Source organism: Melozone crissalis, unplaced genomic scaffold, assembly GCF_028551555.1.
Source record: "Melozone crissalis strain CALT ecotype California unplaced genomic scaffold, PUWL_Pcris_2 ptg000013l_1, whole genome shotgun sequence".
NCBI lineage: Eukaryota > Metazoa > Chordata > Aves > Passeriformes > Passerellidae > Melozone > Melozone crissalis.
In genome coordinates this window covers 47864614-47889505 of record NW_026535791.1, presented here as the reverse complement: position 1 = coordinate 47889505, position 24892 = coordinate 47864614, and the positions used below count along the sequence as shown (strand labels likewise).

The 24892-nt window shown below is 42.6% G+C and overlaps 1 protein-coding gene across 4 annotated transcripts in view; it reads left to right on the top strand.

The window, feature by feature from the left end:
• The window catches only part of ST6GAL2 (ST6 beta-galactoside alpha-2,6-sialyltransferase 2), a 170909-nt gene that overhangs the window by 105805 nt on the left and 40212 nt on the right, over positions 1-24892 (top strand). Inside the window, exon 1 of one of the 4 annotated variants that reach the window (XM_054271362.1) lies at positions 16417-16500. The exons of 2 other annotated variants lie outside the window; for them this stretch is intronic. Coding sequence is in view for 1 of the 2 variants with exons in the window: in XM_054271359.1 (XP_054127334.1) it covers positions 17297-17329 (33 nt within the window). In the remaining variant the exon portion in view is untranslated. Of the gene's footprint in view, positions 1-16416; positions 16501-17267; positions 17330-24892 lie in introns of those variants that run through there. One more of the 4 variants, XM_054271359.1, reaches the window with a different exon arrangement.

Sequence of the window (24892 nt, the reverse complement as noted above, 5' to 3'; positions counted from 1 at the left end):
CTTCAACAGGTTGATGTCCTTCTACGTTGGGATCCGAGAGCTGGATGCAGTGTTCCATGTGGGGTCTCACCAGAGCAGAGCAGAGCAGAGCCGAGCAGCGGGGCAGAATCACCTCCCTCACCCTGCTGGCCACACTGCTTTGGATGCAGCCCAGGAAATTGCTTTTCTGAGCTGTGAGCACTCACTGTCAGCTCATGTTCAGCCTCTCATCCACTATCCAAAATGTCATGCTCAGAGAAAATCATGACTGTGTTAAAAGTACATTTCCTTCCAAGTTTTGTGTTTTCCATTCTCCTTCAGTTTTCAGGGTCCTGAAGGCATAGCAGCCTTCCTCTTTTCAAGAGGTTCTTCCTAGCTGCAGAGGCAAAGTCTTTTTTCTGTGAAGCTGGAAGTGAGGGGTGCTTGGAGAAAAGTGAAACTCCCTTGATACAGCCTCGTGTCATGCCTCCTTAGTGCAGCCCATGCCTCATGTTCCAGCAGCCCAATGCCACCAGCTATTTCCTGGCTGGCACATCTCTCCCTCTAAAGCTCAGTGCTGACAGTCAGTGGCTGTCCTGAGGCGCTTCATTATCCCTGTGTCCTGCCACCTACAGCAACCCACTCTCCCCTCTGATTTGCAAATTTCAGTTGTCCATGCCCACACCACAGTGACTTGTTGCATCTTGTCCACTGCTCATTTTCACTTGGCTGGCAGACAGAGCCTGATTCTTCACCCTCGTGCCTGCTTGGTTTGTGATGTCCTTCCATTCCCTGAAATCTCTAGGCTGTCTCTCATAGAACTGCTGAATTGAATTACCTTTCCCAGAAAGATCTTGGCCACAAGTCCTTTCTCAGATTTTTTCTCAGGAAAGAATGGCTGCTTGGGAGAAAGCTGATAGACTGACTGCTGCAGATCCTGTTTCTCATAACACTCACAGCCCAGGGCAGGAGGCACACAATGAACCCTTTACCACCCAGGAGCTCTTGGGCTGCACTCATGCCAAGTCTCAGTCCTGAGTTAGTAATGGTCTACATGCATTATTTCATTTGGTTGTTTCTTATGTATGGCTGTCAGTCATGAACATGTGAAGACAATTAAGTTCTCAACTCAAAAAAGAGGCTGCGCTTTGAGGTCTGTACTCCATCGTACTTCTCTAGGCAGCATTTCCCTCATAATGGATGAACAGCTTGTTTATAATTAATCTGAGCCCAGGGACATCCCTTAGCTTGATTTTCTGTATGCCTTCTTCCTATTCAAGCAGCAGCAAGGCAAGAACAGACAATGGTTGTGTGGAAAATGTGCTAAAGAGTATCTGTATCAAGTTCAAGCAGTACAAACACAGCTTGGGTGAGGAAGGGGATATTTTAACTGAACAAAGCCCCTAAGAATCAGAAACACCTCTAGATGGAGATCCTTTTGGTGAGGGACACTCACTGGACCATGGCCCCATTTAAACTTTGGAGCTCATCTTAAAGAGTTCTGGAAGCATCCCAGCAGCTGCAGGAGTTGGAGAGGATGTCCTGCAGCTGAGTTTGACCATAAAGTTTCCTTTTCTTTCTGTGCATCTTTCTAGAAATGCAGCAACTCCACCACTGTTTTTTGAAACATGGAAGTCAAGTCTGTTTTTCCTTTTTCTTCATTTTCTCTGGTGATCAGGGTGATTTTAAGACATTTGGCAAACAACTGATGCTCCGTTTCCCAATGAAACAATAAGCCATAAAACAACTTTACTAGAACATTCTTGCAATTCTCAGCATGTCCCTCAAGACTTGGGCAGCAACTGAGTGCTTCCTTACTAAACAGTAGGGACCACTGTGAACTCTGGTCATGTAAGGCATCAGCTGGGAGGGATGTTCTCTAGGGATCATTGCTAGCCAGTGTTTCTGGAGAGGGCTCTCCAGGGATCAGTGTTAGGGGTGTTTCTGGAATGTGCTATACAGCAATGGGAGGATATTCTGGCCTCTTGCAAGTTTGAAACAAGAGCCAAGAGGGAACATAATTTTCCAAGGCTGGGAGAGCACCATTTCAAAGTAAAGGCCAAATAACCGATGCTCCCATCTAGTGGTGAAACTGTACCCAATGGCTGAGATGCCAGACACCCACCTGAGCCTCCCAGGAGACATGGAATTGGAAGGGCCATGCCACAGGACAGTGCCACTCCTGGGAACTTCTATAGGGCTTTGCAATCTGTGGGAGGCTCCCTAAACCATTTAAAAGCTCATGAGAAACCAACTAATAAACTAATTTAAAACTACAAGACTAGTAATGGCAAATAAAATGATAACATCAGGATCAAAGGTGCTTTGAAGGCAAGGGAAGCATTCTCAGCAGCATTCTCAAAATGTCTTAAGTAACCTTCAGTGAGATGCAGGCACCCTCATTATCTTGGCATTGGTTCCTAAAGCATGAAGGCTGCTATCAAAATGCTACCCAAAGATCGTAACTAGGAACACATTATGGTTGGGTTGTTGCTACAAGATTACCATATAATTAATATGCTAATGTTCTGCTGAACACTGTTGAACTTATAATTATTGGCCAGAAGAATATCATACTTTTGTTTATTTCATTCTTTTTAGTTTACACCTGAAAGCTTACAGTCAGATGTGAGCAATTACCATAGGCTCAATTTATTGGAAATTGCCCTGTGACACTATTGTAAATAATTTCATGAGGACTGCTTAATTCTTTCTAATATGCTTATTTCCATTTGATATGCTTGGAAGCTGATCAGATCCGCAGGAAAGGGTGCTGTTCTTCTCACTATATTTTTTTTAAAGGCATAGCTGATGCCTACAGGATATCCCCAGAAGCAAAATTCGTCAATGATGCTGAGACTGTATTTTGTCACAAGAATGGTAAAAAGGGTTTTAGCATATTCTCTTGTTATACTGTAACTGTTACTGCTCTCTTTTGACTTCACTGCCCTTCTTTACTATACCTACATATGGTAAAGCAAATAGGAAAATACTTCTAACACTGCTCTTGTATGCACACATTTTCCAACATATTTTGGAGCACTTCACAATGCCATAATTCCCATTGTACAGAGTGCTAATTCCCGAATCTCAGTACAATGCAACATAGGATAGGGCTTCATACAAAGCAAAGGGCAGGACACTCCTTGAGAGGACAGAATATTCTGGAGTGCACTCTTAATGTAGCTGAAGGACAGAAAGGCAGCTCTTCTGACAAGCAGTAGGGCTCCAAGCAACAGACAGAGATTGGCTGGCATTTCGCTGCAGGTCACAATAAAGAGGGAACTACACATTTTCTGTTTAACCTGAGTAGGAAGAAGAGGCAGCAATATGGATAGAGCTTGGCTAGATTTTAGCTGAATATCTAAACTGTTCTCTCTAAAAAGCTAATCCAGTATTGGCAAGCCATGAATTTAATGACTTGGAACAAGATCCAAAGGGAGCCCACAGAGTGGTTTATGACACGTTTGCTAATGAAGGACTCTGTGTTTATTTATAGGGATGAAATTGATCCAATACTAAGTAATATATGAGAAAAAATCAGTAAGAATTCATTTAGGTTGACAGAAACTAAGCAAAAAGTACTGCTAAAACTATTGGGATGATGAAAGTGCTGATAAAATCCATTCCCAATCAAAACATAGCTGTCAGTGTTTGCATCCTGTGTGGAGGTTTTACACCTGCATATGAAGGAAAAGTCTGTGGCAAATGAGTGAGAAGCCACAAACACAGTGGGTGGCTGTCACAAGAAATTATGTTGCCAGAGTAAAAGAAAAATCACTCTTCAAAATGAGAGCAATACATGGGTAGCAAATAGACCAAAGATGCTGCCTTAATGAAGAAGAAAGTTAAGGAAAGAAAAGATCACATCAGAACTAATGTCACCTTGTCAGTAAGAGACCAGGTGTCACTGACAGAGATGATTCCTAGGATGAATGCCACTGCAAAGCCCAAGAAAATTCCAGCACACCAGTCAAAAGAATGCTTGTAAAAGTCCATAAGCAGTCACAGCTCTCACACCTTGCAAAACTGTCAGGCAGAGATTTTTTTATAAAGGACAGAGCTGCTAATCATCATGTCAAGTGTGTCCACAAGCACACTGCATACTCAAGCACATATGGATCTAACATTCAGGTTGTGGAAAACTGCCATTCCTGTACTATAATCCTAAGAACTTCAGTCTAGGATACAACATGATACAAATCTGCATCATGTTCCAGACACCTAAGAAAGGAACAAGTGCATCATCAGAGTAAAATATTTTCATCCTTTTCTTTCAGCTTAGGATAACCCTAAAAAATTGGTAGAAAGATGTGCTACTGTTGTTGTGTATTTGACTTAAAAAGATATTAGAGGTTTCAAGTTATCTTGCCCAGCTTTTACCTTATTTTTCAGAAGACTTGGTAACACTCAGATCTGTTAACGATTGCATTTCAATGGGATGCTGGCAGGAATACACCTTCATCAAATGGTGTAAATAATAAAAATTCAGATGGATGCATCCAAGAGATGACTTGTGGCTCTGTTACTGCAGGTAGGGCAGTGAGCAGTTTATGCATGCAGCTCTTCCAGCTCTACAGTAATAACGTATGCACAGATTGAAAAAAGAGATGTGTGCAATTGTGTTTGGCTGAGAGGGTTTCCATCAGGGTGTGTGGGAGAAATGTGATTGTGGAATCTCATCGTATGATACCCATACTGCCTCTATTGCAAAGCCATCTGAAAAATGCAATCCATAAATATTTTTATTCCTATTTGAATAATGTGGTTTGTCATTAAATACCAGGGCTCTAATTTTATGTTTATATTAATTGAACTTACCTTATTGCTATTTTACGTCTGTTAGGAATGGAGAAAAAGTAAGGGATCTAGAGGCAAATGTAATAAATATATTTTAATTCGTTTTAGCACAACATTGGTATTGTTGGTGACAGAGAATCATCAGTAAATAAAGTGACCTTGAAACCACCAATTGTGTGAGGCATTAACAAGAGGGAAGACATGACAAAAGTGACAGAGCATTTTCACTCCTCCTGCATTCCCCTGTGAAAGAGGAAGCAGAGAAAACCATGGCATCTGTGCTAAGGAAACATCTATGAGCATTTATTAATTATAATGCTAGTCCTCTCTGTGCTGGATGCAGTGTCACTGCCTCATAAACAGTTTACTCGTTCCACTATCATCAACTCAATTATTTGAGATGCCTCTTGGCAGGTGCATATGACGTGCTCTTTCCTAAGCTCCTTTGTGATGAAATATTCTCAATGGCTTAATGTATATTCCTGTATGCCACAGACTGTTCAAAGCCCAGTCACATCCCTAGCTCAAAAACCCCTCAACAACATCCAAGCTGATAATGTAGCAAGAGCCAGTCACAATGACAATAAAATTTGTGACTTATCAATTGAGACCAAACAAACCACTCAAAAGCATACCACAGCCTGAGTGGGTTGAAGTCTATCCTTGCCTCATCCTCTGGCATGAAGAAGTGTGAGGAGTAAGAGAGTGGGAGCACTTGGAAAAGAGCAGAGCAGCGTGACTTGAAGCCTCCTCTCTAGCCAGTCTGGACGTGGGAGAGAGCCCACACTTGGCACAGACTGGCAGCCTCTGAGACAGCACCACCAGCTTGAAGCAGACTCCTGAATAACAGCAGCTACTCAGACCAACAGGAGAACATCACACCATGCTTGGGGGTCCTATTTTCTCTTCTGTGTCAGAGGGAAATCTCTATGCTTCGAGGGTCTCCCATGGTTCAGGTAAGATCTTAAGCTCTTGAAGAGATTTCTCTGTGACTGTCCTGGTGCTGCCAAAAATAAGACTTAAAGCAAGGGGCTCAGCAGACACCTAAATCAAACCATGGCTGACCATATACATACCAATCCAAAACTACTGGTGTAGCAACTCCATCCTTGGGACCTCAGTTTATGCTTTTTAGTTGCTAAAATAGAAATACTTCATAAGTGTTGGCCCATTGGGTGTATGTTATCAAGCACCAGGTTCTACAGCTGACTTCCATTATAGTGGGTGACAGTACTGGGAGATGGACCCACTTCCATGTGCTTCATAATCATTCCTCATTAAACTCCTTCCCTTCCCCATCCACTGCTAGAGACCAATCTGCTCCCATTGTACAAAACCATGAGAAAACTCTAAATGAGAAGTCTGGCTACAGATATTCAGGAAATTCCCTGCCAAAGGTTGTGCTATTTATCCACAGTGCACTGTATATGCTTTACAGATGTGGAATATAATTAATGGATAATATTACCTGTCTCCACTTTTAAAGCTGTTGTTTCAAGATGATGTCACACACAGACAATACTCTCTGGCTAAATTAAACTCCCATGGAAGTAGGGAGGGAAGAAATTTAGGTCTATGCTACACAAGCCCAGGTCCCATTGCTTCATTTTGTAACAGAAATGATGTACAAGTAGGCTAGCTTGTCTTATTTGCAGTTATTTTGTACTCTGATTTTCCTATATTATGGAGCAGTCAGACCAAAACCATGTTGTTGTTGTTAGAGACATGTACAGTCTGTTCTTTCTACTTTGAGAATGCTTTGTTTATACGGCTATTTGTTGGAGAGACAGAGGACAAATAGGAGAGGCCCATTCCATATTGCTGAAACTAAATTCAGATATGATAGAGACACAGAAGTGGTGCCACAGTCCTTCCAGTTTCATCGTGCCTCTGCTTTTGATCCTACCTCTGTGGAAAATAACAGCGAATCCCCATTGATCCCAAGGTTAGAGAGCAGGGCTTGACTTCAAAACATCTGCTGAACAGCTCTCTGGTGAGTGCTGACATTTTTGACTCTCAAACCCTTCATTAGGGTTTGCTGGCTTGTTTCATACTTAATAAACTTGCTGTGCAGTCATGGTGTTCCTGCTGCTATGGGAGACAGTCCATGGATGATATACACCCCCATGAATTCCCATCAGGAAGTGTAGATATTCCATTATAATGCAGGTATATTTACAACTACTTCCATCCTGTTTGACATTCACTAGACTTTGTTTGTAATCCATCCAGATTTACATGCTCCTACATTGCTGAAATCTCAGTGTGCTCCTGCATCATCTCTGGCACCAGGCACACTTTCTTGGTCTTCTTCACAGATATCAGGATTTCTCAGAACACAGAGTTTTTGAAACTCCACCTGCTGTAGTTTTACTTTGGGTTTATGATTTTACACTTCTGGGACCAGGTGATAATTGGAGCAAAGGGTCTTTCTGGGGTTAAGAAAAACAGCAGCTCTTTGCCTTAGCAAATACAAGAAGGATACAGATCTTATAGACCTATAAGCTCAAACTCGTGCCCACCATACTATTTCCTTACCATGCTGAAAGTTTCTTTACCATAAGATCAAAGCCTTGCCAGGCCTTGCCTTGCCTTCCATCTTTCAGCTCTCATTTATATGTTTTTTCCCTTTTTCTCCAAACTGCTAGTGAATGATTGCAACCTTAGCTAGACTTCCCACCAACTTGACTGGTTCAGACTTTTGTAACAGATTTAAGTAATTGTCTGGTTATTTAAGATACAGCCACTTATTAGTCCAAGAGGATTTCCATTTAATGGAGAAACACAGATGTTCTGCAATTTTCTCTTAATAGGTGAATGTCCCTGCTTCTTCAGTTTTCCTCTGGTGGGCATATGGGCCAAATGTTCCAAGAGCTGCAATCTGACACAGAAATGTATTCATGGTCCCTGATGAGAAACAGAAAAAACTTTGTATGGAGGCCTCAAATTGATACCATTGTTTGTTGCAAATGTCCCAGATGTTATGATTCAAATGTTTTCATGATGCAGGGGAAAACAGCACTTTCCCTGCAGTCAGAGGAGCTCAAGGCTTTCCAATTATGGTCACACACTCAGACTTATTAGCACAAAATTTAATTTGAGTTAATCAGACTGAGGTGGGTAGAGCGCGAAATTAACTTGACTTCCATTTTGCATCATACAGCAAACCAGCTTGGTGAAATCAGTGTAGAAATCTGAGCTGTGAATGATGGATGAGCTGAAAAAAACCCAGAGAATAAAGAGTTGTGCAATCATCACTGCACTGAAAGGGACACAATATTCAATTCACTTGTTCAGAGAAATGCTTTATTTCCCTGGCAAACCAAAGGGTGTGTGCCCTCAGCTGCACCCATGTTTTGCCTCTGAAGCCAAGAACAGACTTTCAGCCTAAAATAATTTTCTTCAGCATCCCCTCTGTTCTGAGAGCTGTATGTGCTCTGTCAGTCAACCTTGTCAGAATTTTCCAAACCGTTATTTTTGCCAGGAAATGACAATTTAATGAAAATAGAAACACATCAGTTTCAATGAAATTTCCATCTGCAGTTCAAGACTCTTGTTCAAAATCCAGAGGGAAAGAGAAGCATTCACTGGGGGCAAGCCAGAAGTCACAAGTTGTCCAAGTGGAAGGGATACGGGTTTCAAGTGCCTGCTCCTTGTGAGGAAGAGTAAGAATATACACCTGAAATTTTCCACAGCTCAGAAAAGTGCAGTGATGACTGGCTCTTCTGGAAGCATGTGTTCCCTTGAACCTATTAAAAAAGCTTCTGTTTCACTTTGATTAAGAACAAAGTCTTGACATTTTCCTTTGATTTTTTTCTCTTTTTTTCAAACCAAAATTCCATTTTTCCAGCAAGGAGTAACATTTATTTTCCTTTTCCAACTCTCTGCTAAATCTGTGGCTAAAATAAATGTTTGGGAGATGGAAGAGGGCCCATACACTGGAACCATAAGTGCCTCTATCTGAGCCTTATAAACGACTGGAAAAATAAAACAATGCTTCTCAAGCATTGATCTCCAACTTTTTCAGTAAGTTTTCGCAAGTTGACTCACCTCTTGCTATAAACTGTCTTGGTTTTGGAACAGAGATATTTCTGTCTTGGAGAAAACTGCAAATTTGAGAAGGGTATCAGCCCAGCAAGAAAGCTTCAGAAAATATTAGAACATCAAAGGGGTAGGTTTGGAGGGGAGAATCTAGAGAGAAAGGCTTCCATTCCCTTCAACAAGAGCATAGATAACAAAAATATTAAAGCTCAATTCTGTGCAGAAGAACTGGGTGAGACAGGGACTGAAGCAATGTCAGATGGGCAAAGGAATCAGGAAAAGGGACATGATCTGACAGCCATGGTGACAGGTGCCCGGATGCCACCTCGCTTCTGACAGCAGGACAAAGCTCCTCCTGTTTGTACCTGGTGCTATCTACAGGAGGAGAAGATTCCCTGCACTAAATGGCCATGGGTTTTTTTTTCAGGAAAAGACTAAATTTTATCACCAAATGGGAAACAGTGCTTACTATCTTTAAAATGTGAAATATGCTGGAAAATAAAGACTTCAATTAAAGTTGTCTTTTCAATGCCTCTTCCTTGTAGAAAAGTGACACCATTTCAAAACTCAGCTTTTCTCATATGCCTCTATTTGCTTTCTCATTTTTCATACAATAGCTTCGATTTAACCAATTTCAGCAACATATTTAACATTGTTGCAAAAGTAACTGCAATACAAGTTAAAAGCCAGTAAAGTCAAGAGCCCAGTAAAATAAGATAAAATTCTATGGTATACTTGGTGCATCCAAAAAAGTGAGGAATACAAGATCAATTAGCCTAAGAGTTGTTTTCCCATACTGACGTCAGAACTCCTGCCTTTGTTATTTAAACAAACCAGATAATGTCTGCACTGTAAAGTTCTGAAGTGAAAAACACCAAAGCAAGGTAGGAACAGGTTTTGCCAACTCTCCCTATTAACAGTGGAAGCTAAAAGTTGCTGACTCACTTTGTGACACTAATTGGCTGAACCTCCCCTAACTTGAATTGTGGTTTTAACTGTCTTAAAAATGTATCTGCATATTTAATGTATGATACATAGCCTGTATGTATGCAAACCACCATTGAACCACAGCACTCTTCATGTTTCTTTACTTGTCTTAAAGCATTAGGAAAGTATGCACAATGAGAGCAGCTTTGCTCCACTGATCTATCTGCACTCCCTCGCAGCAGAGACAATGCCAGGGGCTTTTCTCAGGCTGTGTACAGCAGAAACCAAGGCAGCATTTCCCAAGCCAGATGCAAAGTTACATGAAACAGAGCAGTAAGAAACTAGCAATAACCAGCTCTGGAGCAAAGAACAGCCAGCATCCAAGTTACTCCTGGGAAAGAGTCCTTGCATTTTAAATCAAGAAGAAAATGATGACCCATTTTTAAAGCATAAAGTCATTCCTGTAAGAAAACTAACTTTCTTCAGCAGCTCCTACCCAGGCAAAACCAGTGTAAGGGACTTCTGCAAAGGCACAATTCCACTTGAGTCTGTGAATCCCATCCACAGGAACATTGCACATTGCCCTGGAACTGCAAATGCTGTTGGCCAGACAACACTTGCAGGAGGGACACTTGCAGGGGGAGCAGGCACTAAGGATGAATTCATGAGTGCCTTCTGATCAAGTGGTATCAGGGTACTCTTTTTTGACTTTTTGGTTATGTCCGATAAACCCTTAATTTAAGGAGAGGAAGGCTGGTCGTGGTGATCAGGACAGATGGAAGGATCTTCTGGATCCCTTCAGGTACAAATGCCCTAAATCAGACTCCACAGGGGTCAGCAGGAGGTCAGAGAAGGGGCAGAGATGGCAGAACAGGAGAGAACTTCTCCTCCAGGCAGGTGCACACTCTGCTGTGCTGCCCTGCTGTGCCTGGAGCGCAGGGATAACTCCTGGCCTTGCCTGCTGCCCTGCCGTGCTCTGACAGCCTGGGCTGCTCTGAGCCAGGGTCTGCTGCCTTGGCCAGGCTGGGCTCTCTGCCCGCAAAAGTTTTGGGAAGTGAATATGTACCTGTCTCCCTCCTGATAACACCATCCAGGCAAATAGGTATTTCTTCTGTGGAAGGAGGTATTCCACTGTACATTGAGAAAACTCTGATTCCAAACACATTTTTTTCCTCCATTCTCCCATCTTGATGATTCAGCAGATAAGGCACATTATTTTTCTTCAAAAAGCTGCTACAAAAACCCATGTTTATTTCAGTTAACCTTTTCACCCAAAGAGCCAGATCACTTCAGTAATGCCTCCATACATCACAACCACTCAGAGTGCAGGCAGAGATTAATTCAATGTAATTTTGCGTATAAAACTTGCTCCAAAACTCATCTGTCTCCAGATATTTATTTACCTATACAGAATATCCAGGGTTTGAATTCTAGCACTGACTGATTTTTAATAAAAATTCCCCAAACACTACAAATTATTTTAGCATCTTCAACTTCCACTAGAAGTTGACAAGGAGTCAAGGCACATAGTACGCAATGAGTGCTGCCAGTAGTAATAAATAACAGTGGGGAAAATGGACGGAAAGTTCCTGTGCTTCAGCAGAAAATTGGGTGAGAACATTGTTCAAGTTCATCAAAGCAGTCAGGTTTTAGGAACATTTTACTGCCCATGTCTTTAGGATGCTGCTAGTCTTTTGCTTGTGTAGGATTTGTGATCTTGTTAACATGACAAACTGAGATTTATGACATTTGTGATTTTAGCTGTGTGGCTATGCCTATAATGCTTGTTCAGTGCCAGGAAAACACTGGCTGGGGGATAACAGTGAGGTCAGGGGACAGAGCACCACAGGCAACAGCAGGGAGCTCCTGGCCCTGCTGATTTTGATGTCCCAACCCTGTTACTCCCTTGTTTTATGAATGCAGCTGAAGTCCACCTTTTTCACAACTTGGGGATGACTTCTGCAATGATGTGACAACTAGCAAAAATAAACCCATGCTGAAGGTAGTTCTGCTACCTTTGGCTTTTCATTTCAGCTCTTTACTGTTTCTTATGAAACTCACTTGATGAAAAGTCAAGAGAGGTGACTTGCATGTATCACGGAGTGAATGAACAGGTGACCCTAGTGTTGTTAAAAGTTCATGGAAGTCCTTGTTTCCTTCCTAAGGCAAATATGAGGGAAAGCAAAGAATAGGCTCTGACTCTGTTTATTGGCTTCCACATCTGAGCCAGCACTGAAGGATAAGAATTAGTTATTAATACAGCAATAAGTTAGCCCTTTCTTTCAAGACCAGAGAAAACCGGAAAGAAATTGTGTCCATTATATCTTTGAGTCCCAGGGCTGCTTCAGTGATGGTGTAGCTCACCCTTGGTGGCCAGACTCTGGATTTGTAATTAATTCTGTTTCCTACTGCACCTTGCCCAGACATAAAAAACATTAGCCAGCAACTGGGCTGGCTTTTCAGACACACATGCAACAGGACATACACAGAATTCTTCCTGACATCATCTAAGCCATGCTGGCAAATACTATTTCTTCCCTTCTTTTTTCCCCTGCCAGCTCTGTGCAGGCAAAAAGAGTCCTTGGAAACTTTGTGCACACATAGAGCAAGGATGTAACTTTATGCAGACATCCATCAGCAAGGATGTAACAAGCCTTGTGAGCACAGCCAAATGTGCATACACCTCTGAAACTAAACCACCCCGCCAATGAGTCAGGGAGAATTTTGTCACGATGTTCCTGAAGGGCAGAGAAACAGCTTGCTTGGGAGAGGAGGCAATTCTGCCAATCATCTGCCATGAGATGATGAGAAAAAGAAACCAGGCCACTCTCTCTCCTAAGGGAGAGCTGTTAATTGAGGTCTGTAGGTTCCAATCCTAAATCCACATAGGCAACTGAACAATGGCAATGCTGAAATGCATCTGATGTATGCAGAAACCAACAACAGGATCTTCAGCTTATTAAAAATCTGCTTGATGACTAGAAGCAAAATGCAGGTCTGCACTAACAAAAATCATGGTGTGTGATAACTGCAGGTCCCTCCTGGTGCAGCAGGATACAAAGCCAGGCCAAAAGAGCCTCACCCAGAGGCAGCACTGCTGGAGATTCACCACTTCATTGCTAAAGGCACCAGTCTGAAGCAGGTTTCTTCCTTCCCACTCCAAGGAGGGAAAGCACACCTCCCCAAGATGTTTGAGGGTTTGCAGAAGGCCGTGGGAACCCACCTAACAAGTTCCTGCTGAAGTGAACAAGCCCCTTTGGAAGTGATAACAGAAAAATACCTCAGGGAATCCTGAGAAGTGGGAGGTGCTCAATCTGTGGACACCCAGAGCTTACTCATTTATGTAACCTTAATAGCAGTTATTTGTTCAATACCAAAAAAGTTCTAAAATAAAATTGCAATTACTTGGGTGAAACTCAGTTTTGGTAGACTCAAGAGAAAAATTCTCTTTTCCATCAGTGAAGTCATATTAGCTAAGAATATATTCTGAAAAGGTTAAATAAGCTTGTGCCTGGGCTTTAAGGATCTTTGTGTACTGTACCTGCCAGTTTAAATGATGACTGCAAAGATCTGTCATAAAACTTTTTCCAGGAGAGGCAAAAGCTTTCTCTGTGCCACTGTTTTTAATATACTGTGACTCTTGCTCGTAGTAAATTAGGTTATTTATCCCTTTTATTTATATGCACTGCTCTAACACGATAACAAACCATAGTGATAGATACATCTATACCAGTCATCAAACTCAATAACAAAGCAACAGCAACTGTGTGTAACTTTACCCTATTGCTATCAATTTATATAAAAGACAAATTCTTCCAGCTGCAAACCTGTGAAAGTAAATTCTTTACCATTCTGGACTTCCAGCTATTACTACATCCTCTGATCTAAAATCCTTCCCCAGGCAGCTCCCACCTCATGGAGACCTGATGTTGATCTCACAGACCTTATGCCAATTCACCTCTGGCTACCAGAGAAGCTGTTCTTTATTACTCTGCTGAAATCGAAGGCAGAATCAGGCCAGTGACCAGAAATACACAGGATGCAGAGTTCTTCCATTTTGGAGTTCAGAGTCTAAGCCAAAAGCAGAATGTCAAAGGCTGAAGCAAACCTTATTGGATTGCAGAATAAATCCTTCTGCCTTCTGCAGATAAATTTTACATTTAGATGCATAGGGGAGACTCCCACTGCAGTCAATAAAAATTATGCTCATCCAGTGTTATTTATCAACAACCCAACTGCCCATTCTGTAAGTGCTTGGCTAAAAAAAGGGGAGTCTTCAGGCAACAAGCATTCCTGATACTGCGTTTAAACTGCCTCAGATTCTCACGTAGAATCTCTTAGCTTTATCAGCTTCCCTGAAACACTCACCTAATTTATGCTATTCATTCACATTCTATTCCAAATTGAAGTTCTATTTCACTGGCATATTAAAATAAGCATACTAAAGAATGGTGCACTTTAAAATAGTAACAGATGGATACGTCTGTAGAGTTGTACAGATTTAGATTCCTACTTTAATTATATAATTTTAAAAAATTGAGTAAGCAGTATCCACCTTTCACTTTGTTTCTTGAAACACGTGCTTATAGTTTATTCTGTGAGCCAGCATGCAATAAAATTTCATTTTGTAGACAGATGCAGCAAGTTTAGGCAAAAAAAAAATAAAATTACTGGGAAAATATCCATCCCTTAACTGCTAACTATCTTTATAAATTTAGATTTTTGAATTAATGCTATACAGGGCTATTCCTCAAGCAGCACTGTTGCCCAAAAAACCCATTTTGTGGATATGTCTATATCACAGTGTCCCTGAATAGAATTTTTGCTGTCTTTATGTATGTGAGACAAGTTCTCCTATCAGACTGATAAACAATGATTTTTATTTTTTTTTAATTAGCTCTAAGTTTGAAATTTGTTTTCAAAATGTCCTACACTGGGGGAAAATAGGATATTTTTATTCATTAATTGCTTTGCTATTAATGAAATTCTTCAAAATGGAATAAGTAAGTGCATGAACTTACCTAGAAATTAGAAACATTATTTGCTTTTGGCATTAAGTGTTATCATTTCAAACAATCATATCTTTTAACCTGTTAACCTATTCTTGATTGTGCTTTGCCTTTCACATCCTTGTGATGCCACCTCTTAATTTAGGAAATGGCACCTTTTTTCCTTTAGTTCTAATGGCTCTTACTTCGACACTTGTTTCGCAGCTTAGAAGGCGTGCCTTTTGCAGGCATGCTGCTCCGATCAGCTTACACCTTACAAACACGGGCACAAAGAAGATTCAGTCTCAGATGCATTTACACAGATGCTTATCTTGGAGCACAGACTCGGCACAAAAAAAAAGGTTATCTGTCATTATCCTAATTATTTGTAAGTGACGACTTACTTAGACTATTTGCAAAGTAAACTACTATTAAATTTGAACCAAAAGTAAAATATGCTTTAAGGTATTTCTAGCCTTTCAGCAAGCTGAGAAAGCACACCAACGACTGCACGGAAAACATTTCCCTTTTCCTGTGCCGCTGGACAGACACTGGAAGTCCCAGCGGAGCGATCAGCGCCGCGGGTCCGGCGGCGGGACCGCGCATTTACCGCGCTCCGGTAGCATCTCTCTGATCCCTCCTTTCCTTTGTGATCGCTGATCCAACAGCCTGTTTCGCATTGGTTTTGTACCCGCTTTATTAGCGAGTTAATGTGTTTCTTCTCAGGAGACCTTTAAGCTTAAAATATTTCTTTAATTAACGGAGCCTAATCTTAAAGAGCCAAAGCCGGCTGCGGCGCTTCCGCACCGCGTGAGTGCGCGAATCCCACCGCCCCGGCTCACGGGGGATGCTGAGGAAAGGACCATGCCTTGAACTTGCCGGACCGGTCACAGAGAGACCCGGTGTCCTCGGTGGAGCCGGCACGCCCCGGGGCTCTCGGCGCTCGGCAGCGGGGCTCACAGACACAAGGCGAGAAAGCAGCCGGCCCCTGGCCCGCGCCCCTCCCACCCTTCCCTGCCGCTTTGAACTTCTCCAGCACGGACCCCGAAGGCGCAGCGCGGCCCCAGCACGCCGCGCCGCGCCGGGGGGAGGCGCAGCGCCAGCGCCCCCTCCCCGAGCATCCCCCGTCCCCGCCGGCGCGGAGGGAGCTGCCCCGCTGCCGCCGGCCCCACGCACTGCCCACCGCGGCGAGGATGCCGGGCTGTCCCCAGCCCCTGCCCGGAAAGCGCGGCAGTGCCCCCGCCGCCGGGTGACCCCCTCCCGCCTCAGCTCCCGCCCCTCCCGCCGCTGCCCTTCCCGAACAATGAGCCGGGACGGCGCGGCACGGTCCCGGGGCACCCCCGGGCCCCTCCGCCCGCCGGCGAGCGCAGCCTCCCGCCCGCCGCCGTAGCGCCCGGCTCCGCCCGCGAGGTACCGGGGCGGGGGCACCCCCATCCCGGGAGGGGCGGGCGGCGGCGCGGGGGGCGCTCGGCCGCGTGCGGGGGGCGGCTCCCGGGGGCGGTGCCGAGCCGAGCCGAGCCGTGCCGTGCCGTGCCGTGCTGTGCTGTGCCGAGCCGTGCTGTGCCGCCCGTGCCGCCGCGATCCGGCCGCGCCGCGGTGCCGCCCGGGCCGGGCGCTGCCCTGCGCTTTGTGCGAGCGGCAGTCACCAGCAGCGGCAGCGGCAGCAGCAGCAGCAGCATGCGGGGGGAGCGGCTCCGCGTGGGACGCGGCGAGGCGGAGCGCCCGCGCCGCCCCGGCTGCTGCACCTCGGGGGGCAGGGCCCCCAGAGAGCCCTGAGCGCCCGGCGGTACGTGGGGGCACCCCGGGCCGAGAGCTGCCCCCTTTTATTGCTATTCTTTTGGGGGTTTTGGGGGTATTTCTTTTTTTTGTTTGTTTCTGGGAGGTGGGTGGTGATGGTGAAGGGGAGGATTTCTACTGTGCAGCGTTTGCTGGAAGGAAAACCCTGTAGGTGAAGCCATATGGGTTCTCAGTGGCATGGCTTAGTGGCTTCTTGGCTTAACAGTTCTCGGGCGGGGAGTGTGCAGGGTGTGTTTCAGGAGGGCTCGACTGCTCAAGAGAGCTTGAATAGATACGTTTAGAGAAGCAGCGCTTTCCAGGAATTTAAATGAGACCCTTTTTTTGTGGTTGCTTTTGGAGGCTCTTCTGTTAGTTCTATATTTGCTTTTGCAGATTGCTCTTATCAATAGTTAGGCAGCTGTGGTAGCGTATAAAAATCGATCTTCTCAAAGGAAAAAAGAAAGTCTCGGCGAATTCACTTCTGCTAAGCGGTGTGGATCACTTCTGTGGTCTGGTTTTATAATTTATCGGGAATGTTATAGTCTCTAATGCTCAACTACCATTTCTAGTTTATTTTGTTATGGCAATGTGTTTCTTTTGGTACTAGAAAAAAATGGTTGGGTTACTCATTCAAGTAATTTGGTTGGTAACTTGGAGGAACGTTTAGTTACCTCAGATGTGGAGGGAAATGCTAAGAGAAAGGCAGAGGGCAGTGGCAAACCTCAAGGTTTAGGTTTTTGCACATTTTTAAATTTGATTTTACCTTTTTCAGTCTTGCAAACTTTCTGAACTTTAACCCTTTTGCAATGAAACTTTCCAGGAGTGGTGTCTGCATCCAGGTAATGTTAATACATGTATACGTATTATATATCTTTTTCTTGTTTGGAAAACTTAGGTGGAAATGATTCAACTGGTTTGCATAGTGTTGGGCTGTTGGGTATGGGGAAAGAATTACTACATTTTTTCCATTTAAAGATGGAGCTCTTGCAGTTTTTCGTGTTTTTTTTGGTTTTTTTATTTTAAGGGGGTTTTATAATTTATGTAAATCTGAACTATGGTTAGGAAGTATTATTCTTTCATGGGCAGTTTCTGATTAAAATACTCTTTGATGGCAATCCTGCCATGGATACCTACTAATTTTGTGTGTATCTTGCTAAGACCAACTGCAGCACTGTTTGGAAAATATGTGCTATATTTGCTGAACAAGAAGCTGTGATAAAGGGTCTGGAGGTGAAGTCCCATCCATGTACTCAAACCCAAGGACTCAACACTGATTTCTGCAGCTGACAACTTTGTGGACACCTGTGCTGTAGGAGGCAGGCTGCTCTTGCCATTTGCTGTGGAAGTGCTGGATTTGAGATCTTGTAAGTGAAGACTTCAAACTATTTGTAGGCAGAAGCCTTCTCTGATTGAGTTTAGGATGTCTAAAACTCCTCATGTGGTAGTCAGAGAACTCTTTTCTTTTCTACACTTCATCTGGGCAGAGGACAGGATTTCCCAGCATTGTCCACACTCACTGCACATTCAGAGTTGGAGGATGTATACAAAGTGTTAGAGGTTTCTTGCAAGGTTACAGAGTTCTACATCTATGGTTTGTTATGTCTTTTCTACCAAGGATATGAAAAAAGGGCAAACAATAGGGAAAATATTACGAAAACTTTTTTAAGGGGAGCTTAAAGAGAGGCTAGGGTTGCATATGTAAACATCATAGTGGAAAGACATCATGGATGAAGTTGTGTGTTCATCTGATCTCTTGTTCTTTGGAATCTGCAAAATGATTGTTACATGCCCTCTTAGGTTAAATGTAGACTTGTGCATAAGTAAAATCAGAAAGCATAATTTGTGCATAATTTAAAATCAAGAAAGCAAAGTTAAAAAATAAATGTCATACTACTGATTTTTTTATAATAATTTTTTTTATGCAGTTTATTTAAATAACGTAGAATAGCATCTTGGTGGTAGCATCCTAACAATTGCATTGTGAATTGATGCTGTGTGTGCTGCTTACTGCATAAACTATTGGGGCATGCTGACTTCTACGTGAGTTGTTGGAATGCTACTGGCCCATCAGAAATAGTATGCAAATCTCTCTGCAGTAATTTTCAGACTGTGATTTGGAAACTTCTCTGTACTTGCTAGGGAATTGGCTAGCAGTCTGCAGAGAAGTACTTGGGCATATGGTATAGGCTAATTTTCCATGTATTTAGCTACTAATGGCATTAGAATAAGCCGAAATACATTAAATACCTCTCTAATATTAATTATCTTGTTCAGAATTTGCTGAAAATACTATTAAAATCACAGATGTGTACAAGGGCAGTGTGATCAGTGTGGCAGCAAATCCAGGGAATAGGGTCAGTGGGAAATCTGCTGATCTGCAAAGGTTTTCTAAGATGCTGCTGTTGCTACAAAAAATGTTTCTTCTGTGGCATTGTAGCTTTGGAACAAAGACATAGGGACTTGCTTCAAGGAATGGAAAATCTGACTTTACTGCTACTTTTGTGGTGAAGGGATCATTTTTGTTGAGTAAGGCTGTTGGCTTCCTCAGCCTAAAGGTTTACAACCCTTAAATAGCTCTTCCTGACACTAAGCAGTATCCCTTTGATGTGTTTCAAGTGTGTTAGAAAGGCTGGCTGGCAACATTGCTACTGATGAATGAAAAAGAGAGAAATTTACAACATCAGATAGTTTCTTTAAATTATTTCCCTTGTTGTTAGTTATTACCAAGCATTAGTAATGCCACACTTGAATATAATTAATGTAGTAAATGGCTTATTAGGCGCCATCTGAACTTTTGCCTTGTTTAATTATAGAAGCTTAGTGCAGTGGTCTGTGTACAATATTCACCCCAAATAATTGCTTTCAGACTTTTATCTGACTATGGTTATTTTTGGAGCAGCTGCATACATGGCTTTTCCCTGAACTTTGCACTTCTTAGGCTCTCTGCAGTCCTGATACTACATTTTCATTTGTGTAACTAAAAGCAGTTGTGTTTTGATTTTGCTGGTAGCAATTCAGAGTAATTTTTCTGCATGCCATTCATATGTTAATGTGTTTTCAGCTTCCTTAAAATTCTCTAATTCATATTTAGGTATCAGTCAATCCATGACACAAATCGGAAAGTTGTAATAATTTTTTTTTTAATTTTTAAATTGTGACTGAAGTTAAAAGTATTTCTTCCAGTGACATTGTGTGTATTGAAAATTATGTTAGAAGTGTGAAAGGAATGGCATGGGATGAAATCAGCACCACAAAGGATTTACAATAAAGGGTTCAGATTCAGCAAGCCCTTCTTCATGTGCTTAATTATGTATATTAATTTCACAATAAATGCCATCTTCCTCTAGTGGAACTCATGGTGACATATTCAGAATGCAAGATCATGTGAAAAGCTGAGTACAGCTACCATATTATACCTGTAAAAACCCCTGATACTTGTTGCTAGGTTTGTGACCATTTTGTATTTTAGATCCAGTTTTTTCTAAGGTGCAACCATAGAAAACTGATTTTCTTGATCTGTAACACTTTGAAAAAAATAATCTTGTAAAGAAATTCAGATTTCTTTTTATCTGGTCGGAAAATTTTATGTAGATTAGAATCAGTGCTTCAATAGTTGGCCTCAAGGGCAAAGCATGCCAAAATCATTCTGTTAGCTGTATGCATCTCTCAGAGATTGTCTCTTTCCAGAAGGATAAACTCTTGAAGAGTTAAATATCAGGGAGTGGTTCCCAGTGTTCATGATGAGGGTCCTTGACCTTGGAGCTCGCATGGGACAGATGTTTTGGCAGACCTTATTGGTCTGCAGACCTTCAAAGCCCTCTTTGACACCAGTCACTGTGGAGAGGCCAGTTCTTCTTTCAGTGCTGCTGAAGATGGCCAGAGGCTTGGAGGAGCTGAGGAGGTGGAACAGAGTTTACTGAGAGGTGTGGCAGCCTGGATTGCTGTTGCATTTCACTGGAGATGCAGCCGTACAGCTGGTTGTGTGTGTGTTAGCACACTGTGCTTTCTGGGAGGTGTGCTTAAGAAATCTAAATGTAAATTAAAAGTAAATGTTATTCATTGCATAGCTCTGTGGTTGTCATCAGAGCAGGATTCACCGCGGGTTTTGTGCAGTCTCCTATTTATTGTATTAAATTGCACCAATGTTATCCCAGAGCAGGGTGTTACATAGCTGGGGTTGTGAAATGACTGTGAGTGCTCTGAGGTATGATCACAAAACCTTTGTAATAACCAAATGGTTGTTAACTTTGGTAAGTTTCTTCTTCACATGTGATGTGTATTTGTCTGGCTGGAAGATATGTGGCCAACCAGATACAGAGGGTTTAGCAAGATGGAGAGATTTGTTCTGTCTCTTTCTGAATCCCTTATGTCATTGATGGAGCCAGAGCTCTGGAGGGTGTAAAATTTGATGAAGTCTCTTTATAGCATCCTCAGTTTAAAGTAACTTGCTAAGTTCTGTATGTAATTTTGGTAGCAGAGTTGTCTTTCTGTCCATCACTGGGACGACTACTTTTGGTCTAGTCACTGTGATAGCGGGGTCTCAGCAAAGGCTCTGATCCTGTCTCTGTGAAATACCAAGTCACATCTGCCCATGATGTTCTGAGTAAATACCTTCTTTGTATAAAAATGTAGTGATGTACTCTACAATCATAGTCCAAAATGCCCTCAAACTTTGCATAATTGAGTAGTGAAGAATCTGCCATTCTCTTATGAGGCTGATGCCAAATGAGAAAATGCTAGTTAAGAGTGATGTTTCAAAACAATCTGGAAAATGCAGATATTTTATAATTCAGTGTACAAAGCAGGAGTGTGTGGCTCTGGACTGACAATGGAATATCGGGCCATTCACGCTTTCGCTGTGTCAGGGAAGGGAGGTCGGTAACAAATGAAAGCTGTTACCATCTGATGGCTGCTCAGTCACCTGTGAAATGTGGTTTCTAATAGGCAGGTTTCCACATCATAGGAGCAGCAACCTCAATTAGATGAGCAGAGCCAGCCCCCTTGTCAGAAGCCTCATTCATCATGCCTCATCTCAGCCTCAGACCGATCCTGCCAGTTAAGTGTTTCCAAACACAGCCCAGGGACTCGGGATTGCTCTGTCTGCTGGTGGAGGAAGAGTGTGTTTATTGTCAAAGCTGTTGGCCTTTCTCTCCTAGAAAGGCTTAAGCTGTGAAAGCAGCAAAAAGTAGAGCTTATAGCAGCATCCATGAGGTCCTGGCTCCATGTGAATAAGTTCCTTGCAAAATGTTCAAAGGCTTTACTGAGTTTAGGATTTCATCCTGTGGAAGCATTATAGAGGGCACCCTGTATCTCCCAGTGAAGCTAGCTAATCATGTCCAGACGTGGTAGTAGTTAGCTGACGAATTGGCTGAGAAGTCAGTGATTAATTTTAACAAATGAGTTTTCTTTGAATGCAAGCTCATGCATGACAATTATAACACTATGCCTATGATAAAAATGGAGATTTTTATTCTTTAAGCTTCAAACCTAATTGTGTATGATTACTTTTTCCAGTGTCTTAAAACATCTGCCTTTTGTAGGGAGTATCACTGGGGGAAGGGGACAAACACACATAGAAAAGAAGAGCTCTTTCTTTCCCCAAATATCCTAAATACCAATGAAATGGTCAAAGCGATTGCAAAATTCTTTTTTAGTTCTAAGAAGTACTTAATATATGGTATCATACATTCTGTAAGGCCTCTGGTGTCTTCAGTGAACCACAGGTCTAATATCCACTCCCATAAAACTAGTGAAAGGTTTGGTATCACCTTTAGGTGAGCTCAGGGTCTAGACCCCAGTGAATCCTAGTTTGTGTTCTAGCTGCAGGCTTCTCTTAACAGGACACTCTGAACTTGGGTGGTAGGAAACAAAGCCTCTAGCAAACATACCTGAGTTGGGTCACATTGTGATGTATTATGGAAGGTGCTTTTAAAATCAAGCATGCTCGGGCTAAATATATTGTGAGCTGTTAGGGAGAAAGCATTAAGAATAAGAGGAGTGTAGGATTTTTTTTAATAAAGCAGTGTACACTATGTGGCTTTTTTTTTCTCCCCCTAAAGAGTGTGATGCTAGCACAGAAATTGCGTTATAGCTGCATAGACAAGAAGACTTCTTTCTTAAGAACACAAATTCGTCCTATAAGAAAATCAAGCTGTGACCTGTTTTTAGGCATTTAACTTGGATCCAGTCTTGCAGATGGATGGAAGTTAGTGATCAAACCACCTTGACTCCACGCTCAGATCTTTATTAGCACAGCTGAAGGGCACAGAGTATCAAGGGTGGCTTTGCAGCAATGAGTTTGTGTGACTGTAGCAGTGTGGTATTGACATTTTCTTTGTGATATGCCACCCAATTTTCAGAATCTTATCATTCACCTATAAACCACACATTCTGATATGAAGCGTAGTTAAAAGGTCTATTTAGTGGAAGGAGAAGTTTTAGTAAGTATAAAAATGATAGCTTTGACAAAATAGAGAAGAATGTGGCATTAACAAAGAGAACTCATTTTTCTTTTTCTTTCTTTTGTTTTTTTAAACATGCTTAACTCTCAAGCACCCTTGGATTTAAAAGGCGTTTAGAGAAAGACCTTTAGAAAAATGGAAGTCTCTTTAAACATTGTTTCTTTCATTGTCTTGACAAACCTTGAAAAGTAGTTTCTGTGCCTGCACATTTCAGAAACAGTTCTTAGGGGTTTTATTATGTGCTGAAACATATGTTTATAAAAAAGCCTATAACCTGGTGGAAAAAGTGTCTTATAATAATAAACCTGTCGATGGGCCATATGCTGCCATCAGTATGTTTGAAAAAAAATAAATTCTTCTACAAGTGTTAAGTAAGTTTACAGCCTGAGTGTTAAGTTAGGGTCAGACTGTGAGTCACCCTTTGTGGGCTGAGAGGGGGAGGAAAGTGCCTGCGGATGCTCCTCATGCTCTTTTCATTAGCTCACAGGGCGGCAGGCGGGCTGGGGCTGGGAAGCACCCTTCCCAAAGGGCAGTGGAGCCTGGAGGGGACTGCGAGAAGTTCTCCTCCTGTAGCCTTTCCTTGGTGCTCTGCAGGTTTGTGCCGGCCCAGCACATTTTGTGAAACTTGATTGAGCATTGTGTGGTCTCCGCTGAGAAGAGCGCACCTCTGAGTTAGATTATCTGCATTTTAAAGGTGAAAGAGGAGATATGTGAAGTTGGTACAAATAAAAGAGCTCTGATAAATCTCCAACTGGATAAGAAATGGGAAAAAGCCTTCTATTCTTACTGTCTATTAGGTGGATAATTCTTATTTTATGGGTGTTTTTGGTGATTATACTACTGGTTTAGGTTTTTAATGTAGGGGTCGTGGTCATTGCAAAGCCTTTTGTTTTTGAAGAGCAAAAGTAAGATGCAGAAGGTCAAAGGAAATGTCATTCTTAAAAGGCACTTTCTGTGTGGGATCAGTGTTTGGTAGATGTAGACACTTTCGAGCCTATTTTACTCTGGATTCGCTGGCGTAGCTCCTGTGAATGGGAGTCATGCATGTGTGCATCTCAAAAAGAATGGGTCTCTTTGTAACACTGTGTCCATGTAGAAACATACTTCACCGGGAAGTGTTTTAATAGCCTAATGTTTCCCAGCACCAGTCAGCTGTGCACTGCTTGTTTTCCTGGCAAGGTAGCAGGTGATAGTCATTGTCAAAGGAAATATCAAACACTAAGGAGAATTGTTTAAAGTAGTTGACCATGCTGAAAGCTGTGTCAAGTGATACATGTGGTTGCCATAGTATCTGTTATCAGAATCAAGATTGTGAACAGAACAGTCCCCATCAGGAATGAATTCCTTACCCACAGGGTTCATCAGGCAAATTAGAAGTTTGTTCAGGGGAGCAAATTTGCTTCTTGAGGGCTGAAATGTTCCCCCTGGGTGTTCCTGTCCAGAAGTCTAATGCTCTGTGTTGTGTCTATGTGTACAAGGCTCCTAGTCTAGAAGAGGGCCTTGGAGATCAAGAGAGTGGAGCAGAGAGGGAAAATCTGATGCAGAAGAAGCACCCAGACCCCAGCACAGATTCTGCAATCAGCATGGAAATGGGAAATAGATTGGATCAGTAATCCATGGAGGAAAGGGTTGGGAACTATGTGGATGTTCACTGAGAAAATTTTTTGGGTTCATCAGAGAGTAAGGCTGAGTATGGATTTAAGGAGTAGGAAAAGGACAACACTAAGTCAGGGGAGGAAACCATCTGTGTCTGGTGTTTGCTCACCTTTCCAAGAGAGGCGCTTTGGTGCTGGCAAGGATGGGAAGCACCCCAGGACCGTTCCTCTCCACCTTGACAGAATGCCTCCCCATGGAATCTGTAAACTCCAGCCAAGTTCTTACACCCAACTGGACCTGAGGGAAGGGTCCTGGGTTTCTGGGCTGCATCAGCACAGCTGATGA